This window comes from Mytilus galloprovincialis, chromosome 3, assembly GCF_965363235.1.
Source record: "Mytilus galloprovincialis chromosome 3, xbMytGall1.hap1.1, whole genome shotgun sequence".
NCBI lineage: Eukaryota > Metazoa > Mollusca > Bivalvia > Mytilida > Mytilidae > Mytilus > Mytilus galloprovincialis.
In genome coordinates this window covers 77,802,138-77,829,467 of record NC_134840.1, presented here as the reverse complement: position 1 = coordinate 77,829,467, position 27,330 = coordinate 77,802,138, and the positions used below count along the sequence as shown (strand labels likewise).

General features: G+C 31.5%; 1 protein-coding gene across 1 annotated transcript; it reads right to left on the bottom strand.

Annotated features, from left to right (window-relative positions):
• Nucleotide 1: 1 nt before the first annotated feature.
• On the bottom strand, nt 2-26,723 carry LOC143069029 (fibrinogen-like protein A). The gene is made up of 6 exons (XM_076243463.1): nt 26,413-26,723; nt 20,944-21,033; nt 19,832-19,962; nt 17,656-17,752; nt 16,452-16,616; nt 2-688 (listed from the first exon to the last, which is right to left on the bottom strand). The coding sequence occupies exons 1-6, from the start codon at nt 26,693-26,695 to the stop codon at nt 462-464; spliced, it is 993 nt and encodes a 330-aa protein (XP_076099578.1). The 5' UTR covers nt 26,696-26,723; the 3' UTR covers nt 2-461.
• Nucleotides 26,724-27,330: the final 607 nt, after the last annotated feature.

Sequence of the window (27,330 nt, the reverse complement as noted above, 5' to 3'; positions counted from 1 at the left end):
AATTTGTTCTTGCTTTTATTGGCTGATCAAGAATAATAAAGACCTAAAGTTATGCCATTTCGAACGAGGTATCAAAACTGAGCATAAGGAAAATACATTCCTTGATTTGATCTATATTTAGAATTATGTTACAGCAAATTTCATTCAAAAAATTTCCGTAAAAAACAATGTATCACTGGATTGGTCATAACTTTGGGGACAAACAGTTCATCAACAGAAATATAGACATTTTAAGATATGTAAAATTAAGCTAACATCATGAAATAAATTTGACAACATTTAAAACTCAGAATAGAAACGGCGAATGCGTCAACAACAACGTGTCCACGTATTCATTTATAAAAGTGAACAACATTAACCAACAAACAAAAAACAACATAATAACTTAATACAATCTCACAACCGAAGTTGATGAAATAATGTTTTTTTTTATGTCAATATGGAAGCTGCCTTTTCTTCGGTCATATCCTACGTATCATCATCGATGTTGTCTTCATTGACTGCGATTCATCCAATTGCTTCCAACGCAAGCCTTTGTAATCCTTTTTATTTCCAACATATAGTCCATTTAGATTAGCATTGTGACAGTTTCCATACCACCAACCACCTTTATAAGATTTCGAACACTCATTCTGATCTTTATCTTTCGTCGAGAAAGTTTGTTTGTTGTGGAACTTGAGAGCATCGCCTTATGTGTGTAAAAAAATCAAAATTATTTTTTGTTAGATATGAAGCATAAATAAAAATTGGCAAATAAATGCGCATTAACTATTTTTATTCATTATGATATGTTTATAACCTCGCAACTACCTGGTAAGTGTATATTATGTCCGCCATACGTCATTCTGATATCAAACGGTTGTCATTACTTTGTTTTATGCCGAATATTGCTCTGACCTTCGAACATTATTGTAAAATTTAGATGTGTTTAGTTTTGCATTTTTGTCCTTGTAGATTTTGCGATACATTGTATTGTTGGATAGATGAAGATCAGAATAGCCTTCATAATGGGATTTTAAGAACATCAAAATTGTGTTATGTATGTATTATGTATTTATATACTTTCTGTATGTCAAACTATATTTTTATTTCCATATCAAAAATTGATCCGGCAGTTTATCATGTTTTTTTCCAACTTTTGTTTCACACGAATTTAAGTTTAAACTTTACGAAAAAAAATTAGGCGAAATACACCCATTTTTATTCGATCATTGATAGTTTAAGTTCAACAGTTTATGAAAAGGTTTCATTCAAAAGCATTGAACTTCTAGGTTGAACCAAATCGTAGTCAAATATGTGACATTTGCATGCCCCGTTTTTGTAATATTTATGGAAAACAAATGTATAATGTTGTCATGGATACACAAAAAGGAATTAGCTTGCATCTTTTTAACTTTTACAAATCAAATCAATGGGTAATACTGATTACATACATATGCACATGTATAGAAAGCCAGGAAAAGGAAATTATTAAACATTTTGTGGTTCAATTTTCATTTTATTTTCTAACTGTTGGGTGCTACCTAATGCGAACGAAAGATCGATTTCGTATTGTGTTCCTGGGCTTCGGTGGAGAATTGGTCTAAGTAGTTACTTAGTCTACTGTTATCACTGGCCAGTCAAACACTGAGCTTGTGAGTTCGAACCCGCTCGTGTTTGTGCACTCGACTCTAATTTCAATTGACTAGGATTTTCAGTTTTCCTATCGACGGTCGATAGTTTTCTCCTGGCACTCCGAATTCCTCCACCAATAAAAACAGGCCGCCACAAAATAGCATAAATGTGGTGCTTAAAAGTGACGTTAAAACACAAATAATCAAATCAAATCGTATTGTGTTCCGGGTCACAGTGAAAGTTGTACTTGCCCGGACTTTTTTATAGTAACGCTGCGGATCTAGATATACTTCTTGGTACCTCGGTGTATACTAAAAATTTACAGGCCGAGTAAGACAAACTTCGAAAGGGCGGCAGACGGGACAATGCGTGTCTTACCAGCTCATATTGGTTTCCTTTGTTGACAAATGACGTTTTAAAATAAAAAAAAGATTTTTGATGGTGTTTTTACAATAATGTGAACAAAAAAAGAGGCTGCAAGGAGTCTGTGTTGCTCTCCTGATATGTTTATTTACAATAGAAGCAACTGTTATACTTTTGCTTTAGTTTCAGAGATACAGTACTTGCAACCTTAGGCGTTACTATTTCAGCGATCAGTCAGCGGTCATCGATCAGTCACCGATCAGTCAAGTTCGCGTCAAACTCACGTCAGCAATCCGTCAGACTTATAGTAAAAGTAATTGACTGATCGGACTGATCGGACGGATAGTACCGATCGACCTTGATGACGGATTGAACTTTAATACGTCACATGATAAACTAATACAAATTACGGAATCTTAGTTTCGTTAAATCTAATTAAAATGGCGACTCTTGAAAATCGAACGTTCAATTATACATTTTGTTTATAAATTATTTAGCAAAGTTTTATGAATTGAAATGAAAAGAAATGTACAGATAAAACCTAAATTAAAATATCATTATTAAAGAATGATCTTTTTCGTTTTATTTAGGTTATATATTTTCAAAACCGGCGAGTTCTAAAACGGTGTCTACATCGCGGTTTTTATTTTATTATTTTCCAAACATTCTCGGGAAAAACAAAATGAAAGAATCAGTTATTGAAAAATGTAGTCTATTTTTTTTCAATATTTTAAATTTTTGTATCCTTATCATCATAAAATTCTTAAAAAAAACTTATTATAATCACGGACTTTCTATATTCTCGTCACAATCGAAGCATTTAAAATAACAAATTACAAAGATAACTGCTGTATTTTTTAACAAGAAATAGAAATAATTTTAAACAAAGCAAACAACATTACATTATATTTTTCTTATAGTATTTTTTTTAATAAAAAAGATAACTACTCCTAAACAATAAAAAGTACATCATAACATCTCAATTCTGATTAGAAGACTTGTCTCAAGATGGTAAAATAACTGATTTCAAATAAAATAGTATCATCTTTAATAAAAAGAAGAATAATTTTTATTATTTTAAACAATGCGAACAAAATTTTAGTATGATTTCTTTGACATTATTTTAATTTAATGAAAAAAAACTATTCTAAGCTATAAAAAGTACAAAATTCCAATGGCGGTCAATAATTTTCAGTAAAATGGAAAAATATTTGCATTTTAGGGAACTCGTACAAAAATTTAATATCTTTTTCCTTAAAGTAAGCATGTGTTATGAAGAACAGCCAATCATGATGTACAAAAAGTACTGAAATCAAGTGACGTTATTATTTGTATCAAAATAATTCAATAACTACATTCTTATTCCACAAAAACAAAAGTTTAAGTATTTTAATTTTCATTATATCTCAATTCTGATTAGAAGACTTGTCTCAAGATGGTAAAAATAACTGATTTCAAATAAAATAGTATCATTTTTGATAAAAAGAAGAATAATTTTGATTATTTTAAACAATGCGAACAAAATTTTAGTATGATTTTTCTGATATTATTTTAATTTTATGAAAAAAAACTATTCGCAACTATAAAAAGTGCAAAAATCCAATGGCGGTCAATAATTTTCAGTAAAATGAAACAATATTTGGATTTTAGGAAATGCGTACAATAATTTTATATCTTTTTCCTAAAAGTAAGCATATTTTATGAAGAACGTCCAATCTTGATGTACAAAAAGTACTGAAATCATATGACTGTTAATAATTTGTATCAAAATAAATCAATAACTACATTCTTATTCCACAAAAATAAAAGTTTATGTATTTTAATTCTCATTATATCTGAATTCTGATTAGAAGACTTGTCTCAAGATGGTAAAAATAACTGATTTCAAATAAAATAGTATCATTTTTGATAAAAAGAAGAATAATTTTGATTATTTTAAACAATGCGACCAAAATTTTAGTAGGATTTTTCTGATATTCTTTTAATTTATGAAAAAAAAAACTATTCTTAAATATAAAAAGTACAAAAATCCAATGGCGGTCAATAATTTTCAGTAAAATGAAGAAATATTTGCATTTTAGACAACACGTACAAAAATTTTATATCTTTTTCCTGAAAGTTAGATTATTCTATGAAGAACAGCCAATCATGATGTACAAAAAGTACTGAAATCATATGACGGTTAATAATTTGCATCAAAATAAATCAATAACTGCATTCTTATTCCACAAAAATAAAAGTTGAAGTATTTTAATTCTCATTATATCTCAATTCTGATTAGAAGACTTGTCTCTAGATGGTAAAAATAACTGATTTCAAATAAAATAGTATCATTTTTAATAAAAAGAAGAATAATTTTGGTTATTTTTAACAATGCGAATAAAATTTCAGTATGATTTCTCTGCCATTCTTTTAATTTTATGAAAAAAACCTATTCTAAACTATAAAAAGTAGAAAAATCCAATGGCGGTCAATAATTTTCAATAAAATGAAGAAATATTTGCATTTTAGGGAACGCGTACAAAAATTTAATATGTTTTTCCTTAAAGTAAGATTATTTTATGAAGAACAGCCAATCATTATGTACAAAAAGTACTGAAATCATATGACAGTTAATAATATGCATCAAAATAACTGATTTCAAATAAAATAGTATCATTTTTGATAAAAAGAAGAATAATTTTGATTATTTTAAACAATGCAAACAAAATTTTAGTATGATTTTTCTGATATTATTTGAATTTTATGAAAAAAAACTATTCGCAACTATAAAAAGTGCAAAAATCCAATGGCGGTCAATAATTTTCAATAAAATGAAACAATATTTGCATTTTAGGAAACGCGTACAATAATTTTATATCTTTTTCCTAAAAGAAAGCATATTTTATGAAGAACAGCCAATCTTGATGTACAAAAAGTACTGAAATCATATGACGGTTAATAATTTGTATCAAAATAAATCAATAACTACATTCTTATTCCACAAAAATAAAAGTTTATGTATTTTAATTCTCATTATATCTCAATTCTGATTAGAAGACTTGTCTCAAGATGGTAAAAATAACTGATTGCAAATAAAATAGTACAATATTTGATAAAAAGAAGATTCATTTTGGTAATTCTTAACAATGGGAACAAAGTTTTAATATCATTTCTTTGACATTCTTTTAATTTCATGAAAAAACAACCTATTCGAAACTATTAAAAGTTCAAAAATCCAATGGCGGTCAACAATAACCAATTTCATAGAAATAAGTTCATGTTAACTGAGTCATATAATACAATTATGATTATATGTCTCTGATGTTTATAATATTTAATACGAAAATATTAATCAACACAAACAATTTAACGTTCTAAGCATCTTATTCTGTTAAACTATTTTTACTTTTTTATTGCAACTAATTTTATTACAAATTATAACGTGTAAATTAAGGTGTCTTCGTAGAGGTCCGCGTTCAGCGATTGTAAAAACTGTGGAGTTCGTTTTACATAAGAATTTAAAATATATACGTATCCGTCCGATCCGTGCATAAATTTAATTTACTGATCGATCGGTGACAGTTGTCAGGGTAACTCTCACATAGGTTATTTGACTTATTTGACTTATCTGACGGATCCTATGGGTCACCGATCACCGATCACTCATCGATCAGTCAAACATCCGTCACCGATAATTCACCGATCAGTCAAGTTCACGTCAAACAGTAACGCCTAAGGTTGCAAGTACTGTATAAGTCAAAAACTGCATTTTCCCCTATGTTTTTTTTTTTTTTTTAAGCCATGTCGTCCTTGTTAGTTTGCAGGAAGGGTAATTGGACACATTTTCAAACTACATACCCTAATGATTATGGCTAAATTTGGTCAGATTTGTCTCAGTTGTTTCAGGAGAAGACTTTTGTAAATAAACTCATCATAGATACCAGGTTCAAATTGTGTATTTACGCCAGACGCGCATTTCGCCTACAAAAGACTTATCGGTGACGCTCCAATCCAAAAAAGTTTTAAAAAAAGCCGTACGAAGTTGAAGAGCAATGAGGAACAAAATTCTTAAAAGTTTGCCAAATACAGCTAAGGTAATCTATTCCTGAGGTAGAAAAGCCTTAGACGTTGCGCATGATGTTGGTACTACTTAGCGTTTCATGACGTTCCTCAAAATAAGACGATTTAGAAGATTTCAACGGAAGTTTCAAGTGTTTAAGCATATTATTGATAAGGTCAATTTACTGTTGTGAATTTGGCAACCGATTTCGGTTTGTCTGGAAAAAATGCATAGTTTTACAAATAAAGTATAGATATAGTTTTTTTAATGAGTATTCATTTACAGGAGTTGTCAGTCTTTCCAGGCCATAATTGATAATTATTCTTACGGCATGTGTAACAGTTCGCATTAATTAATCCTATACATTAACTTCCAAATTTACACAGATTTATTTTTAATTCAAATCAGATTTAGAATTTATATTCTCCTATTTTTGGCATATTTATACATTTGTAAATACTCCTTTTGTTGCATTTCTTCGCGTTTCCATTTCCTTTCTATATTTTATCATTTCCCTATGCTTCCTTTGTAGAAACATATTTAGGAAGTGAAACATTCGGGATTCATGTTTTAAATTTTCTCATTTCCGTATTTTTGTGCAATATCCTTTGTTTGCTATAATTTTCAGCAATGGGTTTTCTCTATTTTCTTGTATTAACCAAAAAAACATGTATACATGTTACTTTTGACGATTTAAAACTTGCAGAATACTGATAGACACTTTTCCTTATATAAATCAAATACTAGTATGCTATATAAAAAAAAAAAAAAAAAAAAAAAACACCTAACATCCCGATATTTTTTATATAAATCTCATTTGTTCAATATTTGAATTTAAATTTAAACTATTCCTTTCTATGGAACGCCACAGCTGTCTTATGTGGAACTCTGATATTACTTTATGTTGTTTTATTATTACTTAATGATATTTTGTCTTTACTTAATATGGTTTATACATTACGTAATGATGTTTTAATATAACTCAATATGGAATAGTCATTACTTAATGACATTTCGATATTACACGATATGGTTTCGTATTGACTTGATATAGTTTTGTCATTACTCAATATGGTTTTGTCATTACTCGATGTGGTTTCACCATTATTTGATATGGTTGTGTCATTAGTCAATGTGGTTTTAACATTACTTGATGTGTATGTGACTTAACGTAATGTAGTTGTTTCATTGCATGATGTGGTTTTGTTATTTCGTAATGATGATTTGTCTATTCTTTATATGGTTTTAACATTACGTAATGATGTTTAAAATTTTGACAATTTTACACTACTTGATGTGTTTGTTTCATTATTTGATGTGGTCTTGTCATTCCTTGATATGGTCCTGTCATTCTTTGAGGTGGTTATCCCATTACTTGATGAGGTAAAACCACGTGACCAATTCGGAAAAACCTGTTCTATTCTTAGATAGATTTCCGTGTTGTATGTGCCTTGAATGCGTGTGGCCATCTATCTAATTAGTGTTCAAATTAAAGTTCGGGTTACTGTTTGAGTTAAACTTTGAGTTAGTTTTCGAATTCAAGTCATGCTTAGAATTAAAGTTCTAGTTAGCATTGAGTTTTGAGTTGGACTTCAAGTTTGAGTCACATTTAAAGAAAAAGTTCTAGTTACAACTTTGAATTTGAGTCACTTCTTGAGGTAGAGTTTGAGTAAGATTCGAATTTAAGTCTCATTTAAATTAATTAAGATTTCGAGTTGAAATTCGAGCTATTTTATATGTCTTTTTGAGTTCGTAATTAAATTTTCTATCGCGGAACAAGGCTTTTGCTCGGGCTTCCGAAAAGAGGGCTCCGGAATATGCGTACTAAATAAACAATGTTGCGGTATACAAAACGCAACATAGGAGTTGAAATAAAGTTAGATGTGGTGTGGTTGCCAATGAGACAACTATCCACCAGAGTTTAAACGCAGTGGATGTAAGAAATCATATATAGGCAACCGTACAGCCTTCCACACTCCGTATGGTCAGCTACAAAAGGCCACCATGCACTATGTGAAAAACAAATCTGTTTTTTAACAGATTTCAATATATCGTTTGTTTAATGTGCTTTGGATGGGTATCGCCAAAGTTAAAGTTCAAATTAAAGATCGAGTGGTTATTCAGAGTTATTTGGTATGAAAAAGGGGAACTGCAGACAATAATAAAAAAATAAAATCCTAAAAATTTTACAATATTTCGGACATAATTGGGATATCCCCAAACCACTTGGTTCTGTTGTATTTGATCCGAAGTTGTCAAATAGAAGCAGTATTATAATAAATTTGTGAAATAGTCCACGGAACCCTGTGTCTCGCTGATATTGCTGCTTTCAGTGTAAAAGCGTAATGTTGATCGGGTGTTCATTCATCGGTCAAAAAAATAAAACAAATGTTTTTCTGTAAATGCTTTTTCTTGATATTGAGGAAAAACTCCTATACAAGTTTTAAAACACTTCATGGATGTAATAAATTTATCATGTCAAAACAGTTTAATTCGCTTTTATTTTACTAAAACCAAACTATATGGTTTTCAATAATGAGCAAAACCCATACCCCATAGTAAGCTATAAAAGGCCCCGAAATGACGCCACTTTCAACGACGTTATTGTGTCTCACTGCCGCTACATTGATGTCGCAGGCTCGACACAAGTCAAAAGACTAATACAAATTGTTAACAAATGAGACACTTCAAATCAACTCACACTTAAGTCACAGCAAAATCGGGGGAGAGGGCTCGGATTAAGCGACAAAGCATCAATACTTTAAAATTGAAAAATATTTTTTTTGGAATATCTGTTTCACATGTGACGACGAACATGTTCCAGTTGTCGTAACCATAATACCTTCATGTTTTACTCTAATGTGAACTTCCAAATAAAACCAAATCACTCGGTTTGTAATTTCGCGAATAACACGACGGCTGCCACACGTTGAGCAGAATCTCCTTACCTTTCTGGGGAACCCGAGATCCCCCCGATGGATTTAAATAACCCAATCATACCGATCTATTGAGTCAGCCAATTGAAACTGTTTTTTAAGCCACCGCAATTTTACCGCAACTGAAAGTTGGGGGCATAATGTTTAACCTCTGTCCTCCCGTCCGTCTTTCCGTTCCATTATCGGTATATAGTTATCCCGCATAACTCCAACAGTTTGAATCCTAGGAAGTTTTCTTTTTACTGTCTGTTTGAACATATATTGAAGGTGTGCTGCACGTGGTCAGGGTTTAATTGTTATTAATATGTGCTCTTTTGGGAGAAAGTTGGACTTTGTCATTTTTGGGAAATTTACTTGCATAAGTAGGGCGTTTCCAGATAACTCGTCTTACAGTTTGAATGCTAGGAATTTATCACTCTGTTAGCTGTTTGTACAGGTATTGAAGGTGTGCATGTAGTCAGGGTTTTTTCTTTTTATTCTTTTTCCTCTTTTGGGAGAAAAATTGAACTTTGTTCTTTTTGGGGTATAAGCGGTAAAATGAGTGGAGTGCGGGGGCATCACTTTGTCTAGTTTACATTTTTTTTCTCGTGTTGTGCTGTTACACTACTGTTACAGTCCGATGTTCGCTCACATACATGTTAAACTCCGCCACGTGCACTTTCTTTATGTACCTACCCCAAGTCAGGAGCATGAAGTTCAATTGTTGTCGTTGTATACATATGTGTCATATTTGTTTTTTTGTAAAATAGAACGTTAGTTTTTTCGTTTGATTTTTTTCCGACGTAGTCGGTATAGTTTCGGTTTGTGCTCTTTGAACTTAAGGACGCTTAACTATGGCAACAGAATACGCATGCTCGAAAATCCTTTCTGTGATCGGACAAAATGCTGTCATGGTGGGTGATTTGGTTGTGTTTGAAAAAAACGTCTCGTTAATTATATCGTGATGGAAAGCAAGTGAAAAACTATAAATATTTGAACTAGATCTTACAAAGATTTATATTTTTAAAATAATTGTTTCTCCAATAGCTCTTTGTATCCATGACAGCTGTTTATTCGGGACAATTATATAATTTTTAATGTAAACTTTGTTGTACGAACGTACATGACTTTTAGAACGCACCTACGCATGTGAGATTTCCGCGGGGTTTTGGTGAATGTAAACAGAAAGATACGAGAATACTGAACACAAACAGAGAAAACGTTATTTAAATGGTAAATCACTTATTTAAACATAATCGGAATATTCACAAAACAATTTGTAACGTTCTTTTGTTGGTAATTCATTGATTTTTAGATAGTTAGAGCATTGTTGTTCACAAGATGAAGGTAGTGAACGGGCGTTGCCACCAAGGACAAATTGTGCCAAACTATGCAGGTTTTCAGTGACCCTAACAGAGGTCCTGCATCATTAAGTCATTGTGCTTCTGAAGGTTATCGAAATGATAGTTTTAAACATATACTCAAATTTAAATACGTCGGATATCTTTTTTAAAGATAGTTCTTGTTTCACATAGTGCATGGTGGCCTTTTGTAGCTGACTACACGGAGTGTTGAAGGCTGTACGGTTGCCTATATATGATTTCTTACATCCATTGCGTTTAAACTCTGCTTGATAGTTGTCTCATTGGCAACCACACCACACCTAACTTTATTTCAACTCATATGTTGCGTTTTGTATACTGCAACATTGCTTATTTAGTACGCATATCCCGGAGCCCTCTTTTCGGAAGCCCGAGCAAAAGCCCTTGTTCCGCGATAGAAAATTTAATTACGAACTCAAAAAGCTCGAAATTCAAAGTTGTAACTAGAACTCTTCCTTTAAATGTGACTCAAACTCGAAGTCGACGAAACTCAATGCTAACTAGAACTTTAATTCTAAGCATGACTTGAATTCGAAAACTAACTCAAAGTTTAACTCAAACAGTAACCCGAACTTTAATTTGAACACTAATTAGATGGATGGCCACACGCATTCAAGGCACATACAACATGGAAATCTATCTAAAAATAGAACAGGTTTTTCCGAATTGGTCACGTGGTTTAACCTTATCAAGTAATGGGATAACCACATCAAAGAATGACAGGACCACATCAAAGAATGACAAGACCACATCAAATAATGAAACAAACACATCAAGTAGTGTAAAATCGTCAAATTTTGAAACATCATTACGTAATGTTAAAACCATATAAAGAATAAACAAATCATCATTACGAAATAACAAAACCACATCATGTAATGAAACAACTACATTACGTTAAGTCACATACACATCAAGTAATGTTAAAACCACATTGATTAATGACACAACCATATCAAATAATGGTGAAACCACATCGAGTAATGACTAAACCATATTGAGTAATGACAAAACTATATCAAGTCAATACGAAACCGTCAAGTCAATATCGTGTAATATCGATATATCATTAAGTAATGACTATTCCATATTGAGTTATATTAAAACATCATTACGTAATGTCAAAACCATATTAAGTAAAGACAAAATATCATTAAGTAATAATAAAACAACTTAAAGTAATATCAGAGTTCCACATAAGACAGCTGTAGCGTTCCATACCTTTCTCATACATTGGTTGTATCATAATTTATACATGTATTTTTATTTTCATTTCAATTAAACTGAAAACAATGATTACGATATAAGATTAAAAACCAGAGCATGACATCAATTACGTTTTGCGAACGTTTGGACAAAACGGCTATACTTTTTTGAAACGATATAAAAACCTTGTTGCCTAACGAAAAAATATTAAACACTATATTGTTTAAAAAGAAAAACAGAAAAACCTTCACCGCCAAGTTTTCTTTTCTATGATCTTACTATGTTTATTTGAAAGACAGCTAGTTAAAAGCACATTTTTTTTTTCGTTGGGATAAGATGGCTATACTTTTTGAAGTCATTGCAATAGAAACTATAAGCATGGTTTTCGGCACAAAAATATCATGAACCAGGAGAAAAGTAAAAAAACTTTTAAAATATAATAAATATTTTTCCTCTCAGCTTTTTCAATTTCACGGTATAAATGCGCAAACCCGAAACATACTTACCTTAGACATTTTTCAGACCGTTTACAAAAATAACATTTTCCAGATTACGATATTACTTTCCTTACCAGTCCAGACTTCGCAATTAAAATAAAACATCTAGATGACGGAGATACTTTCAACCGGAACTACGTCACCTACATGCTTTACTTTACCTGTACCCCGGTTTTGTTGTTTTCTATTTTTTAGTAGCATTATTTCAACTTATATTTCAGTTTTACGATGATCGGAGAAAAAATACCAGAGTAAAGAAACGGAACTCTGATATTTTGCACACAAAATGTAACGTTGGACATAACTTTTGTGTGCGTAAAAATGGGATAAATTAGTGTTATAAATCCTGGTGATAAATTTCTGTTCCTTTTTTCTTTAATTTCAAGTCTAATGTAATGAATTCAATCAAGAATCACTATTTTTTTTATCGAACTAACCAGTCTACGTATTTATTTTTATGCTAATCTATAGCAAACGGAATTGGTACAGACATAATGCGCGTCTTAGTATTTCATCAATTCAAAAGTTTTGTTAATAGTAAATTTATAAATATGACCATATCAATGATAATTCATGTCAGCACAGAAGTGCTGACTCCTGGGCTGGTGATACCCTATGGGAATAAAAAAAAACCTCCAACAGCAGTGGCATCGACCCAGTGGTTGTAAACAAACTCATAATAGATACCAGGATTAAATTTTGTGTTTACGCCAGACGCGCGTTTCGTCTAAAAAAGACTCATTAGCGACGTTCGAATATAAAAAAAGTTAAAACAAAAAAGTCAAATGATGTACGAAGTTGACGAGCATTGAGGACCAAAATTACTAAAAGTTTAGCTAAATACAGCTAATTTATTATATTCCTAAGGTAGAAAAGCCTTAGTATTTCAAATATTCAAAAGTTTTGTAAACAGTTAATTTTAAAATATGACCATATCAATGATAACTCATGTCAGTAAAGAATATAAGAATTTACCAAATTTTGTTAGATTTGACTTTAAATGGCAATAACTCTTATGGGGTAAATTGACAATTTTGGTCATGCTCACTTAATTGTAGACCTTACTTTGCTAGACATTATTGCTGTTTAAATAAAATTGAGAAAGGAAATGGGGAATGTGTCAAAGCGACAACAACTCGACCATAGAGCAGACAACAGCCGAAGGCCACCAATGGGTCTTCAATGTAGCGAGAAATTCCCGCACCCGGAGGCGTCCTTCAGCTGGCCCCTTAAAAAATATGTATACTAGTTCAGTGATAATGGACGTCATACTAAACTCCGAATTATACACAAGAAACTAAAACTAAAAATCATACAAGACTAACAAAGGCCAGAGGCTCCTGACTTGGGACAGGCGCAAAATTGCGGCGGGGTTAAACATGTTTATCAGATCTCAACCCTCCCCCTATACCTGTAGACAATGTAGAAAAGTAATCGCATAACAATGGGCACATTAACATTCAGTTCAAGAGAAGTCCGAGTCCGATGTCAGAAGATGTAACAAAAGAAAATAAACAAAATGACAATAACACATAAATAACAACAGACTAAAGTTTATCTCTATTTATAATAATATTCAATATAATAACCAAAATCTGCAAAATTTCCTAAGAATACTAATTGAGGGGGCCATAACCCAACAACGGCCTGTCTGTTTTGTCTGAAAATTTCCGAACAGATAGATCTTAACCTGATGAACATTTTTAAACATTGTCATAATTGCTCTTTATGCTATAGTTTCAGAGATATAAGCCAAAAACTGCATTTTACCACTACATTCTATTTTTAGCCATGGCAGCTATATTGGTTGGCAGACAGGGTCATCGAACACATTTTTTAACATAGATACCCTAATAATGATTGTGACAAAGATTGGTTAAATTTGTCTCAGTAGTTTCAGAGAAGATTTTTGTAAGATTACAAATATTTTCAAAAATTTGTTAAAAATCTATTATCAATCACAATAACTCCTTAAGGGGTCAATTGACAATTTTGATCATTTGACTTATTTGTAGATCTAACTTTGTTGAACACTTTTGCTGATAACAGTTTATCTCTATCTATAATAATATTGAAGATAATAACCAAAAAATGCATACTATTCTTAAAATTACCAATCCAGGGGCAGCAACCCAACAACGGGATGTCCAATTTGTCTGAAAATTTCAGGGTATATATATCTTGACCTGATAAACAATCATACCCAATGCCAGATTTGCTCTAAACGCTTTAGTTTCAGAGATATAAGCCAAAATCTACATTTTAACCCTATGTTCTATTTTTAGCCATGACGGGCGCATTGGTTTGTTAGCCGGGTCATCGGACACATTTTTATACGCCCGTCAAAATTTTGACGGGACGTATTATGGTATACAAATGTCCGATGTCCGTCCGTCTGTCCGTCCGTCTGTCGTGCCGTCTGTCCGTCTGTCCGTCTGTCCGTCTGTCTGTCCGGCGTAAACATGTCGCACCGTAACTTGAGAACGACTTATCCAAATTTCATGAAACTTACTATAGTTGTTTCTTATGATGGTCAAATGATCTGTATACTTTTTGGAGAAAATAAGATTAAAACTTTTTGAGTTACGGCACTTTGTAACTAAAACAGGGGTGTGTTTTTTTCAAATGTCGCACCGTATCTCAGAAACGATTCTTGATTATGGCTTAAAACTTTAAACACTTCTTAGTTATATTAATCTTAATATCTGTATACTTTTTGGTGATGATTCAAAATTTCATTTTTGAGTTATTGAGTATTTTGTAAAAAAAGGGGGAGGGGTTTTTTACATGTCGCGCCATATCTCAAAAATGATTTATGATTATTGCTTAAAACTTTACACATGTCTTTGTTATATTAATCTAAAGATCTGTATACTTTTTGGTGATGATTCAAAATTTCATTTTTGAGTTATCGAGTATTTTGTAAAAAAAGGGGAGGGTTTTTTTACATGTTGTGCCGTATCTCAGAAACATATTTATGATTATTGTTTAAAACTTTACACACTTCTTTGTTATATTAATCTAAAGATCTGTATACTTTTTGGTGATGATTCAAAATTTTATTTTTGAGTTATTGAGTATTTTGTAAAACAGGGGAGGGTTTTTTTTTACATGTCACACCCTATCTCAAAAATAATTTATGATTATTGCTTAAAACTTTACACACTTCTTTGTTATATTAATCTAAAGATCTGTATACTTTTTAGTTTTGATTCAAAATTTTATTTTTATTGATATTTAGTTTTTGTAAAAAAAAAAAAACAGGGTGGGGGTTTCACATGTCCCGCCGTGTCTCAAAAACAATATATGGTTATTGCTTAAAACTTTCTCAGAAACTATTTATGATTATTGCATAAAACTTACACAAAAGACGTCGGGCGTATCATGCGCTCATGGCGCAGCTGTTTATTATAACTAGATACCCCAATGATTATTATGGCTAAAAGTTACCAGGATTTGGTTAAATTTGGCCTAGAAGTTTAAGAGGAGAAGATTTTTGTGACGTACGCCAAGTGATGAGAAAAGCTCACTTGGCCCTTTGGGCAAGGTGAACTTAAAATAAATACTGTGGATTCATTCATTTTCGTGGGTACCAATTTTCGTGGTTTGAGGAAACCTTGCATATTCGTGGGTATTTAATTTCGTGGTTTCGACAAAGTATGCATATATTCCTTTAGAAAATTTGCAATTCGTTGAATATTTAAATTCGTGGTTTCCCGGTCCCCACGAAATCCACGAAAATTGGTATCCAACGAATAATAATGAATTCACAGTACAGTCATATTATATCGGATTTTTTAAACATAAAACAAGAGTATTGATCACTTAAATTTCAAAAATTTTATAATCTTTATTTCGTTTTCTGTCTTTTGAAACAGTATGTGTATTAAAGTGTCCTATACTGATTCGGTCATTAAAAGAAGTTCCAATTTTCAAAATAACACAAAAAATAAACAAACCTACCCAATATGAATCATTTACAAAGCTACTTTTGCATAGGTACTATTTCTGTACCAACAAATCTGTAGAACTGAGAATCTAATTTTAATATTCAGTAGCAATTTGTTACTTTAAAACTATTGTTATATTTAGGTACCCGTGTTTTACTGTACTTGATTTGTACTTGAAATTTTAGTACTACAGATATTTTGGTGACACCATTACATTTTCAGCATTTTGAAGGTTTGTCTATTTCTAATATCTTAACGTTATGATTTTCAAACTGTGATCACTGTACCAAGTTTTAGTACAAATCAAGTCCTGTAAAATGTAGGTACCTAAATATTACTATAAATTAAAAGTAAAGAAATAGTCCAAAATATTAAAAGTAAATTTCCAGTACTACAGATTTTTAGTACAGAAATAGTACCTATGCAAAAGTAGCAGTGTATGTTCCTTCTCTCACAACCATTGAAAAAATATAAAATTATACCTGCAGTTCCACTGTAGCCATTTACATTCAGTATGTAGTTGGTTGACTGGTCGCCAATGTTGAAGGTAGAGTATTTGGCATACGCCTTATCGCCATTAAAATCCTCCAAATCTACCCTAAGTTCATAGCTTCCTTGAGATGTTAAATCATGAAGTTTATCATTACCTATAAACAAAAAATCAAATCACAGAAAAAGAGAAAACAAATATATGTATATAAGACCGTTGGTTTTCCCGTTTGAATGGTTTTACATTACTAATTTTCGGGGCCCTTTATATCTTGCTGTTCGGTGTGAGCCAAGGCTCCGTGTTGAAGGCCGTACCTTGACCTATAATGGTTTACTTTTATAAATTGTTATTTGGATGGAGAGTTGTTTTATTGGCACTCATACCACATCTTCCTATATCTATATAGATAAATATTTTAATCATTGTTTTCCCCTAAATGCAAACATAGAATTGTTTTCTTGTTTGCCTTCGTGGATGAACAAAACATAACATACATAGTAAATACACATATTAAACATTAAGTCGAACATGATTGAAATGACTTAGGTTTTTTCATTCGTTTGTTTTTAACCGTGCATTAGCAGTTTGTACCCATTTGTCTATTTTGGGTATAAATAATTCTTCTTACTAAGTGTTGTGTATTAAAGTTCGTTATTTGGCGGAATCTAGGTTAGTACGCTCTAAATACTCTCCACATTGTCTTTTTTTTATACCTTAAACTATTTCTTGTTTGAAACCAAGCAAGGAATCCTCTCGTAATCAACATATAAAAAGCCGTTCACATTAAATAAAAAGTTATCTATCTGTGTTAGAGGATCATTATTTGATATTAAAGTTAATTTTAGTGTCTTGAGCCGACTACGTGGTCTTCTTCTGGGCAGTTTATTTGTAAAACAGCACGTTAAAATATTGATTTGCGTGTCGACAAAGTAGAACTCATACTTATATCCCATTGACTTGTTCTCGTCCTTAGCTGCTTGTAATACTTGCCACTGGTATTTACAAATTCAATCTCTTATTTCATATTTTTGTCGATTTTTAACTTTCAGCTAATGTCACATACAAGTTAATGCACTTATCTGTTCTGTTAACAAGTTAGAAATGAGAAGGACATTTTCTGTTCATGCTAGTAAGCCGTAAAAAGTTGTTCATATATTTTTGCCTTCACATAAATTATTCAAACTACATGTACTGACCTATCCAAAATTCTGTGTTGACATCACCAAATCCTTTTACATACTCTAACCAGCCGCGATAGAAATCTACTTTACCATCTTGTCTGCGCTGAAAAACCTAAGTTATGAAATGTTAAAACTAATTATGTGAACAAAAAATGTATTTGTATGCAACATAAAATGTTTTCCCAGGTAGTATGACAATTGCTATATGGTAATAATTGGAGATAATTATAAGTTCAACATGTCACATATGCACTAATGTATTAATAGAGATTACAATAAGACACTTATCTCGGCGATTATCGGATAATGAAAAATGTGCATTGAAAAACTCGAAACAATTTGACCAACGGCTAGGAGTTGATTAACGAAATATTTAGTATATTGTGCTTCTAGCAGGGTTAGAAAAATACTTTCAACGACTCAATTCGCCCCATAATTTGACAAATCTATAATACTATCAACCCCAAAGACATCACGTAAAAACTAAAAAATGAATGACATATTTATTTTCAAAATTCAACTTGTAACATGTGTAAACAATCAGAATTCACATATCAAGTATTAATGTTCAAAGCAGTAAGATAACTTATTTACGTCGAAGTTTAAGCTTGTAGTTTTTTCAATATTGTGTCATGCAACACTGCGGGTGCAACATGAAGAGCGGGAGCTTCTTACCATTCTAAAGCATCTCAGATCACCCCCAGTTTTTGGTGGGATTCGTGTTGCTCAGTATTTACGTCTATTTTGTGTTTTTGTACTGTTGTTTGTCTGTTTTCTTGCCATGGCAATGTATTAGATGAAGTTTAAATGTCACTCTAGTATCTGTCGCCTTTCTTTTATGAATTGTTTAAGAATTTTTTTTTAGCAATGTTAAATTCGTTCTAGCTAGAAGGTGGATTTTCCCCAAATACAAATCACAGTAGATGAAAGAAAGCAATTTGGAAAACCTTTCCAAAAAATGTAAGAAAAAGTATGGGTAACTAGGGTTTTTTAAGCAACAGCTTTTTTGCAAAACTGCCATCACGCATGGAAAAAACAATTGTGTGTGATTAGAAGAAACCTTCGCTAAAGAACTTAAAGATAAGAAAAGAAAAAATAGCTCTGATAATATGCTTTCAGATAAGAGACATAAAAACTTGGGTCACCGGACTAGTTTTCTTGCTACATGATAAAACAGGTAAATTCACAAATAATTTTGCTATAAAAGTTAATCTATCTGAGTTATCTCCTACTGTACATGAGTACAAATATAATCAAACATAAATATTCTGATTTTAATACATCCGTCAATATGATAAAACACACAATTAATATATATTAACATGGACAACCTTACACATAAATTACATACTACTCTCCACATTTGCACATTTCATAAAATATCGATTCTTATGGTCTGCATCCAAGATGCGACTTATACAATCAAACTGATTGCTAAAGAATCGACGTATACAACCCGGGTCTCCTACATGTACGTTGATATTTTACATGATAGAAGCGCAAATTTGGAAGTTTGGTAAATAAAACATATAGGCGCACTAAACCTAAAATTGATCTAAGCAGAAACGATACGCAACCCTCCACAAAATATTAAGGTGTAACGTAGTATAGAACGGAACAGGAATGATAGTTAAAATACAAATAACTAGAATAATCTGCATTTAATGGAGCTCGCTGGTTTAAATTCTGTTTGATAAAAAGAAAACTACACCATAGAAAATGAAGATAAAATGTGAGAAGATAGCTCTTAGAACATGCTTTCAGATAATAAAAGGAAACAATGGAGTCACCCAAATTTTTTTCTCTCGCTACATATCAAAAGAGGTAAATTCACAACACTTTCTATTATAAAAATTACTTTACCTGAGTTAACTCTCCTACTATCTAACTTATTTCCCTTTACTTGGCACAAATGAAAAAATGAATTGAACGAAAATATTGTGTTTTGTAGAAAATAAATCCGAAAGTACGATAGAACGCATATTGTTTGGGTTATAAAATTATACGTCATAAACATGAAATACACATAACACTAAAATTTTGCACATTTCAATAAAGATCCAGACCAATTGATATCTGCTACTTCAAAATCTAAGATGGAGGCAGACACCCGAGCAACGGACCTTACGTGTGATATATATTTTATCGCTTAAAAATATCAGCCAATTAGAGAAATTCTTAAACGTCTTACCGTCCATCCTCCCCCATCCGTCTCCATATCACAGAACGCGTTAAATCCAGCTGTACCTTCCGGGAATATTTTGTACACACCACTTCTGATCTTTTTTCTATCTAAGTCAGAGCAGTCCCGAGGAGTAAGCGCTGAAATTCGAGAAAAATCAAAATCAAAGTGTCAAAGTAGTTCAGTATAGATATAAATTATACAAACACAATTGGTGACCTCAAAAAAGAATTAAAGATGAATATTAAAATCGACCCTAATTTACTGAAACTAATTGCAAAATGCTTAATTGAATTGCAACACATATTGATTGCATTCATAAATCTATAAAAACAGGAGTGCATAGACATATATTATTTTGTATTACCGATAGGCTTCATTCCTTTATGTCTCCATTTTTTTTAATTTTAGAGTTCTGATTGTCCCACATAAAAAAATCTGGTTATCCCACATTATTATATTATTTGTGTTCATGTTTCTCTAACATTTGTTATTTTTTATACAGATAAAAAAAAAATTAGGAAAAAAGTGATTTTTTGCAATGAGGGATTTATAAAATTTACCTGTAAATGAAATAATAGTAAATTCAGAATATATTAACTTATGAATGATCTGATGGTTAAGTAGTTAAAAAATGAAAACGGGAAATAATATGTATGCATCATACATGTCATAAATAAAAATCATATTTTAGGTCCATGAAAATCTGTCAGTTAAAGCAGGATGTTTGAATACTTAGGTGTCGGATTATGCAGGTTATACTGTAATAATGTTTTTGTAACCTACTGGTAAGGTGTTTCGCATTGTCTAATGTTGATTGGTGAAATGTAGTGACTTGCATTTGTGCTCTCCTGTCTTAACTGGATAGTTAAGATGTCTCTTTGACAATCAGCTTATGTACCACGATCATATCTTAATTTCAAATGTTAAACATGATTTATGATTTATGTAGGTTGTTCCGTTCTGTTCTTATTCAAAGGTTAAACAGAAGCTAAGATTATCGAAAAATAATCTACTGGCTGTAGAGATACCTGCATAGTTTCATAGAAAGCCTATCAATTGAAAACATAGTTGGTGCTTTAGCATATAGCGTAAATAAGAAATATAATAAATACAGTTACCTTCAGATATAGCATCAGTGGAATTCTGTTTCAAATCATCAAAATAGTCTTTAATTTCCTTTTTAATGTTTTCTCCCGCAGTTCTTCTGGCTGTAAATAAAGTCAACAGTAGTATACCGCTTTTCAATACTAAACAAAGACAAATCCGGGTCACAAACCATTATTTTAGCTCAGAAACATTTCTAAAAATAGAATATAAAATAGGGATTGAATTTGTAATAGTGTTTTTGATTTTCCATTACAAGAGTATCAATATAGAACTGTGTTGGTAACGGTGTATATATTTTTCTCTAATTCTTCGTCAATTTATCCCTTTCTGTACCCATTGTATAAAAAAAAATTTAATCAACGTGTGGTTCGTTTGATGTCAATACTTCATTGGTTAAAATCTGATTATGACGTCGAATTTTCTTGTTTTCCTCTGAATTTCCTATTGTGACGGCATGAAAAAAGGCGACCATGCCTGATGACGTCACATGCAAAGAACACATCTTTTTGCAGATCAGTCGCAAAGAAGGAATACGTTTGCCTGCGTATTGTTTGAAATCATTAGAGAAACAGATTCTACCACCAAATCTCGTGTAATACGATATGTATCCACTCTCGACAGTTAAATTTGAAAATTTAACTGTCTCGAGTGGATAAATATCGTATCACACTCGATGCAGTGGTAAAATCTATATATATTACGGATTACAAATGTGTCGAGGTTTGTGATTTGATAACAACACAGAAATGTCAGTATATATTCAAGAAACTGCCGGGGTATATATGACAATTTTATCCCCAATTGGAACCTCAAAAACGTCATCATAACACCGGTTACTATTTGACGTAGTCAAAAGCTATACAGAAATTAAGGAATGTCAGAGGCTCACAGAGGGGAAATAATGACGTGCATCAGTCAATAGTACATTTGTAAACCAAAATCACGCAATTTACACTTGTTATACTTAAATTTAAAGTCATATGAAACCTCAAATTAAAAAAAAATATGCATATGATTTTTAAAACTAAATGGATAGTTTTCATTATACAGCTTATGTACATATACTTTTTTCTGAGGAAAATTCTTTAATTTGTCCACATTTAGAAGAATAAAATTGAGAATGGAAATGGGGAATGTGCCAAAGAGACAACAACCCGACCATAGAAAAAACACAACAGCAGAAGGTCACCAACAGGTCTTCAATGTAGCGAGAAATTCCCGCACCCGGAGGCGTCCTTCAACTGGCCCCTAAACAAATATATACTAGTTCAGTGATAATGAACGCCATACTAATTTCCAAATTGTACACAAGAAACTAAAATTAAAATAATACAAGACTAACAAAGGCCAGAGGCTCCTGACTTGGGACAGGCGCAAAAATTCGGCGGGGTTAAACATGTTTGTGAGATCTCAACCCTCCCTCTATACCTCTAGCCAATGTAGAAAAGTAAACGCATAACCATACGCACATTAAAATTCAGTTCAAGAGAAGTCCGAGTCTGATGTCAGAAGATGTAACCAAAGAAAATAAACAAAATGACAATAATACATAAATAACAACAGACTACTAGCAGTTAACTGACATGCCAGCTCCAGACTTCAATTAAACTGACTGAAAGATTATGATTTCATCATATGAACATCAGGTACAATCCTTCCCGTTAGGGGTTTAGTATCATACCATCATAACATATATGAGAAGATCATAACCCGTGTCATGCCAACAACTGGTTTTTGAATAAATGTGTTTAGTTCCGATGCAAAGACCTTATAAGTGAATCAGTATTAACGCCAAAATATCAATCTTTAATGACCTGACAACAGTATCGTAACTATATCCCTTCTTAATAAGTCTATTCAAATGTTTTGGTAGTTTTTGAGGTGAATACTGACACATTTGTGCTTTATAAAGAATATTAACATAAAAAATTGGATGTGAAATACCTGAACGTATAAGAAGTCTGCATGTTGAGCTATATTTACGAATGATGTCCTTATACCGATGATAAAATTTAGTAAATGTTTTGACTAGTTTGTGATATCGAAAACCCTGGTGTAATAATTTTTCAGTAATACATTAATTTCTCTCGTTAAAATCTAAAACATTGTTACATACACGAGCGAATCGTACAAGTTGAGATATATAAACACCGTAAGATGGTGAAAAGGGAACGTCACCATCTAAAAATGGATAATTAACGATAGGAAATGAAAACTCATCTCTTTTATCATAAATTTTAGTATTCAGCTTTCTGTTAGTGATATAGATATCAAGATCGACGAAAGGGCAGTGGTCATTGTTAGTATTAGTTTTATTTAAAGTAAGTTCAACAGGATAAATTTCTTTAATATACATACTGATACTGAAGTCGTCATTATTGAGAGCCAAAATATCATCCAAATATCTAAAAGTATTATTAAATTTGTGTATCAGATGTTGTTTCGATGGGTCTTTGCTTATTTTTGTCATAAATTGTAACTCATAGCAATACAAAAGTTTACTTATTTTTAATTGCTTGCTGCCAGGAAGCAATTCGCCGACATATTTTCCGTATGCATAGTGACCTAAGCGTGACCCTTCTCGTAAAAATCCGGTGATAGCAATACGCATAAATCTGTCATTAAAATAAACAATTACCTGATTGTATATGTTAAACACGTGCTAAATACCCATGCTTTTTGTTGATTATTTACTATAAGGTGACAATCGGTAAACTTTGGATTCAAAACACGGCATTTAATGAGTAGCCATATTTGTTAAATCATAACAGACAGATAAAAAAAAATTCACGATTATACGATATATTTGCGTAAAAAATGATAAAATCGTGCACAGAGGACTAAGTTTATGATATATACATGCATTGGTTCAAGAATTGGATGAACATTTTTTTTCACCGGTCACTCGTTTCTTATGACTTTAATGTTAAAAGTGTTATTATAAATTATCAAATACTAGTACACGATAAAATTATGTTCACAGCAAATTAGAAAATCCTTCACGGTATGCTGAACATATCAGGTTTAGTTTTTCAATATGTGTTGTAAAAACAAAGCCACACACACATACAAGCAAAAATATGATATTTAAAACTTTATTGAAACTATTTTTTAACAGAAAAAAAAGTTGTCAAGATAAAAAAAGGTGCATTTAAATGAATTTCTCAAAATATTAAAGAAACAATAAACATGTAATGAATATACATGCTGCATTGTGAATGTTCAACAAATACCTGCACTGGAAAATAACATTAAGTCAGGGGTAATCCGTAATATATGTGTAATTCAGGTCTCAGACAGGGTATATACTGTGGCATTTGGCTCCGAGGAAATAAACTCTAAGCCGGGAATGTCACAGTATATACCCTGTCTGAGACCTGAATAACATATAGTATTTTCAAACAATGGCGGTTTTCCTTCTAAAAACCATATGCATGTAAATGAACTAGCTGATTCATTATCTTAACTTTTACATACATATAATTTAATTTTTGATGTAACACGTCTTCTGATTGGCTGACGTCGTTTTGTAAATCAGCTCATTGACATAATTTTGCCATGTGTCTGTGACGTCATGAACGTTTATTCATGATTTACTCCGGTTCAAAATGAAATTAAGAAATGAAAAATGAAAAATGAAAAATGACTGTAATTTTTTTCTGTCTATGAAGACTACGCCGGTTATTCAGTGTGCACCATATTTTTTTATGTTATTTCTTCATAGACAGAAAATATATTACAGTCATTCCTTAAAAAGAAAAGAAAAATAAAATTCAAACAACAAGCGAGAAGACATAACACAATGTCCAATTAGACTTACAAAAGAAACATTATAACTAAATACATGAATGTTTGATGTATAAATACCGAGAGATTGTGATCAGCGATTTAGCGGTGGATCTTTAGAATTGTTAAGACTTCCATTCTGATTCACATCTGGTTGAGTATATCTCATCACAATTATTTTGATGGTCATGTTTTACTGTTCAAAGAATGGTAGTCAGCACTTTAGACAGATGTTTAGTCGAACATCTTAATGATCCAGGTAGGCACAACAAAAACACAACTTAAAATGTAACACACACAGAAAATAACTATAATTTAACAATGACCATTTTCCTGACTTGGTACAGGACATTTTAAGAAAAACAAAACGGTGGGTTGAACCTGGTTTTGTGGCATGCCAAACCTCCCGCGTTTATGGCAATGTTAAATATAACATTTAAATGACAACATTACATGACATGACTATAATAAAAATAAATGGGAGAACATATAGGACAGAGAAACACACAAATAAAAGCAAACAAAAGGTACCAGATTTAAAATTTAATACGCCAGACGTGCGTTTCATCCACACATGACTAACCAGTGACGCTCAGATGAAAAAATGTTTGAAAAAGTACAAAGTGGAAGAGCAGAGAGGACCAAAAGTTCCAAAACGTTGTGACCAATACGGCTAGGGTTTTCTGCCTCGTTTTAGAACATCCTTAATATTTAAATAATTCATATTTTTGCAAACAGTAAAGGAGTAGGTCCGGTAAGGACCGATTTTGGCCTCAAATTTCAGGTTCATCTGACAAAAGATTTTGACCACTTTTTAAACACTTAAGTGTCTATTTTATTTGATTCGATTATTTTATTTGAAAGATTTTAACTGATTTTGTCATTAAAAACGATCCAATTCAAGCCTAATTATGAAAAATCTACCAAATATGCCGAAAAATGTCACTTTTCAGATGGTTTTTGTCAAAAATGAAAGTGACCGCATCCGTGTTCATCCTCAACCTTTATATATGTTATGTATAATCATAAAATACAACTTACATTTCAATATTAAGGATGAACACGAATGCGGCCACTTTCGTTTTACACGAAAACCGTCCAAAATTCAACTAAAATGCTAGAATTGTGAAGATTTCAGTAATTTAGCATGACTTAATGGTGCTAGTACCCGATATATGTGCATTGTATTATTAAAAAAAACAACCCATATTTATGTAGCAGAAGCATTCTACTGTCCAATAAATAAATAAAAGTTTACATTTTAACAATTTTGTAAAACTGCTATATTTTGGGGCCAAAAAGGGGTCTTACTGGACCTACTCCTTTTATAAAATGACTATATAATAGATATACATGATAAAACCGTGATAAAATAGTTTATGTTTTTATGTTTTGATTTTGATTGTGATAACAAGAATAATTCAAAGTATACCTTACTCGTGTTATTTTTCAAGAGTACAAATTGGTTTATAATCTATTTTATATATAAAAAATTGATTTGAAATTTATTGAAAACAAATTAAATGTCTTAGTAGCTTCAAAGATATTTGCAACCCTTTAAAATTGAAATGATTAGTTTTGGAATAAAGGAAAAACAAAATTGTCAAGAGAACTATAGAAAATGTCTCATCAAGAAATGAATGGTTGGTGCTTACGCCATTATAGTATATACGAAATGCAATAAATGTAGTTACCTTCAGAAATAGAATCAGTGAAATTCTGCTTCATGTCATCAAAATAGTCTTTAATTTCCTTCTTAATGTTCACAGTTAAATTCCCTTTCATATTTTCGAATGCGTCTGATATATATTCCTTGATACGCTTGTTTACTTTTGTCATGTCGAACATTGCAAGCAAAGGGACATTTTGATTATCGACCACAGGTGTTTCTACCATATCATCACTGGTACTGGTTGTTTTTACTCCTGCAAGAAGTACGGCACAAATTAATCCTATGAAAAGCAAACACTTTTCCATTTTCAGTAGACCAACTCTCAACTGTATTAGCCAAAGTTTTCTCTGACTTTGAATAAGATTTTCCGAAACTTGTTAAGATAAAAAAAAATATCCTACGACGTTATGAAATAAGAATCATGATTTAATTTTGATTGAAATCCTCTTGGAAAACACAAGAACTGCGGTATTTATATTCCCTTTGATGTTTGAAGTTTAAACATTAAACATAATATACCTCTCACTGATAAAACGCATTCTCAGAATAGTTACATATAGATATCATTGATTCATGGCGTTAAGATAGGAAACATTATTTAACAAAAAAGTGATTGGTGATAATAAAATAAAAAATAACAAAAAAAAATCAGCTATCAAACAAATTCAAAACTCTATTATCACAAAATAATAAAAGCAATGTTTCTGTTAAATTTTGTTTAATCATTTGTAGATAATACTTGTTTTACTAGCAGAACTATGGTGACGTACTCAAATACTTTTCTATCTTTATCTTAATATTTTAAGTTTTTGGTTTAATTTTTAAGTATTTTGAACATACAGACTATTGCAGACAATTTGTCATTTTTCCATTTTCCTTTTGGGTATCATCTTATATTTTGCCTAAATATTCTCATGCTAATGTTCTTAAAAACTCCTTG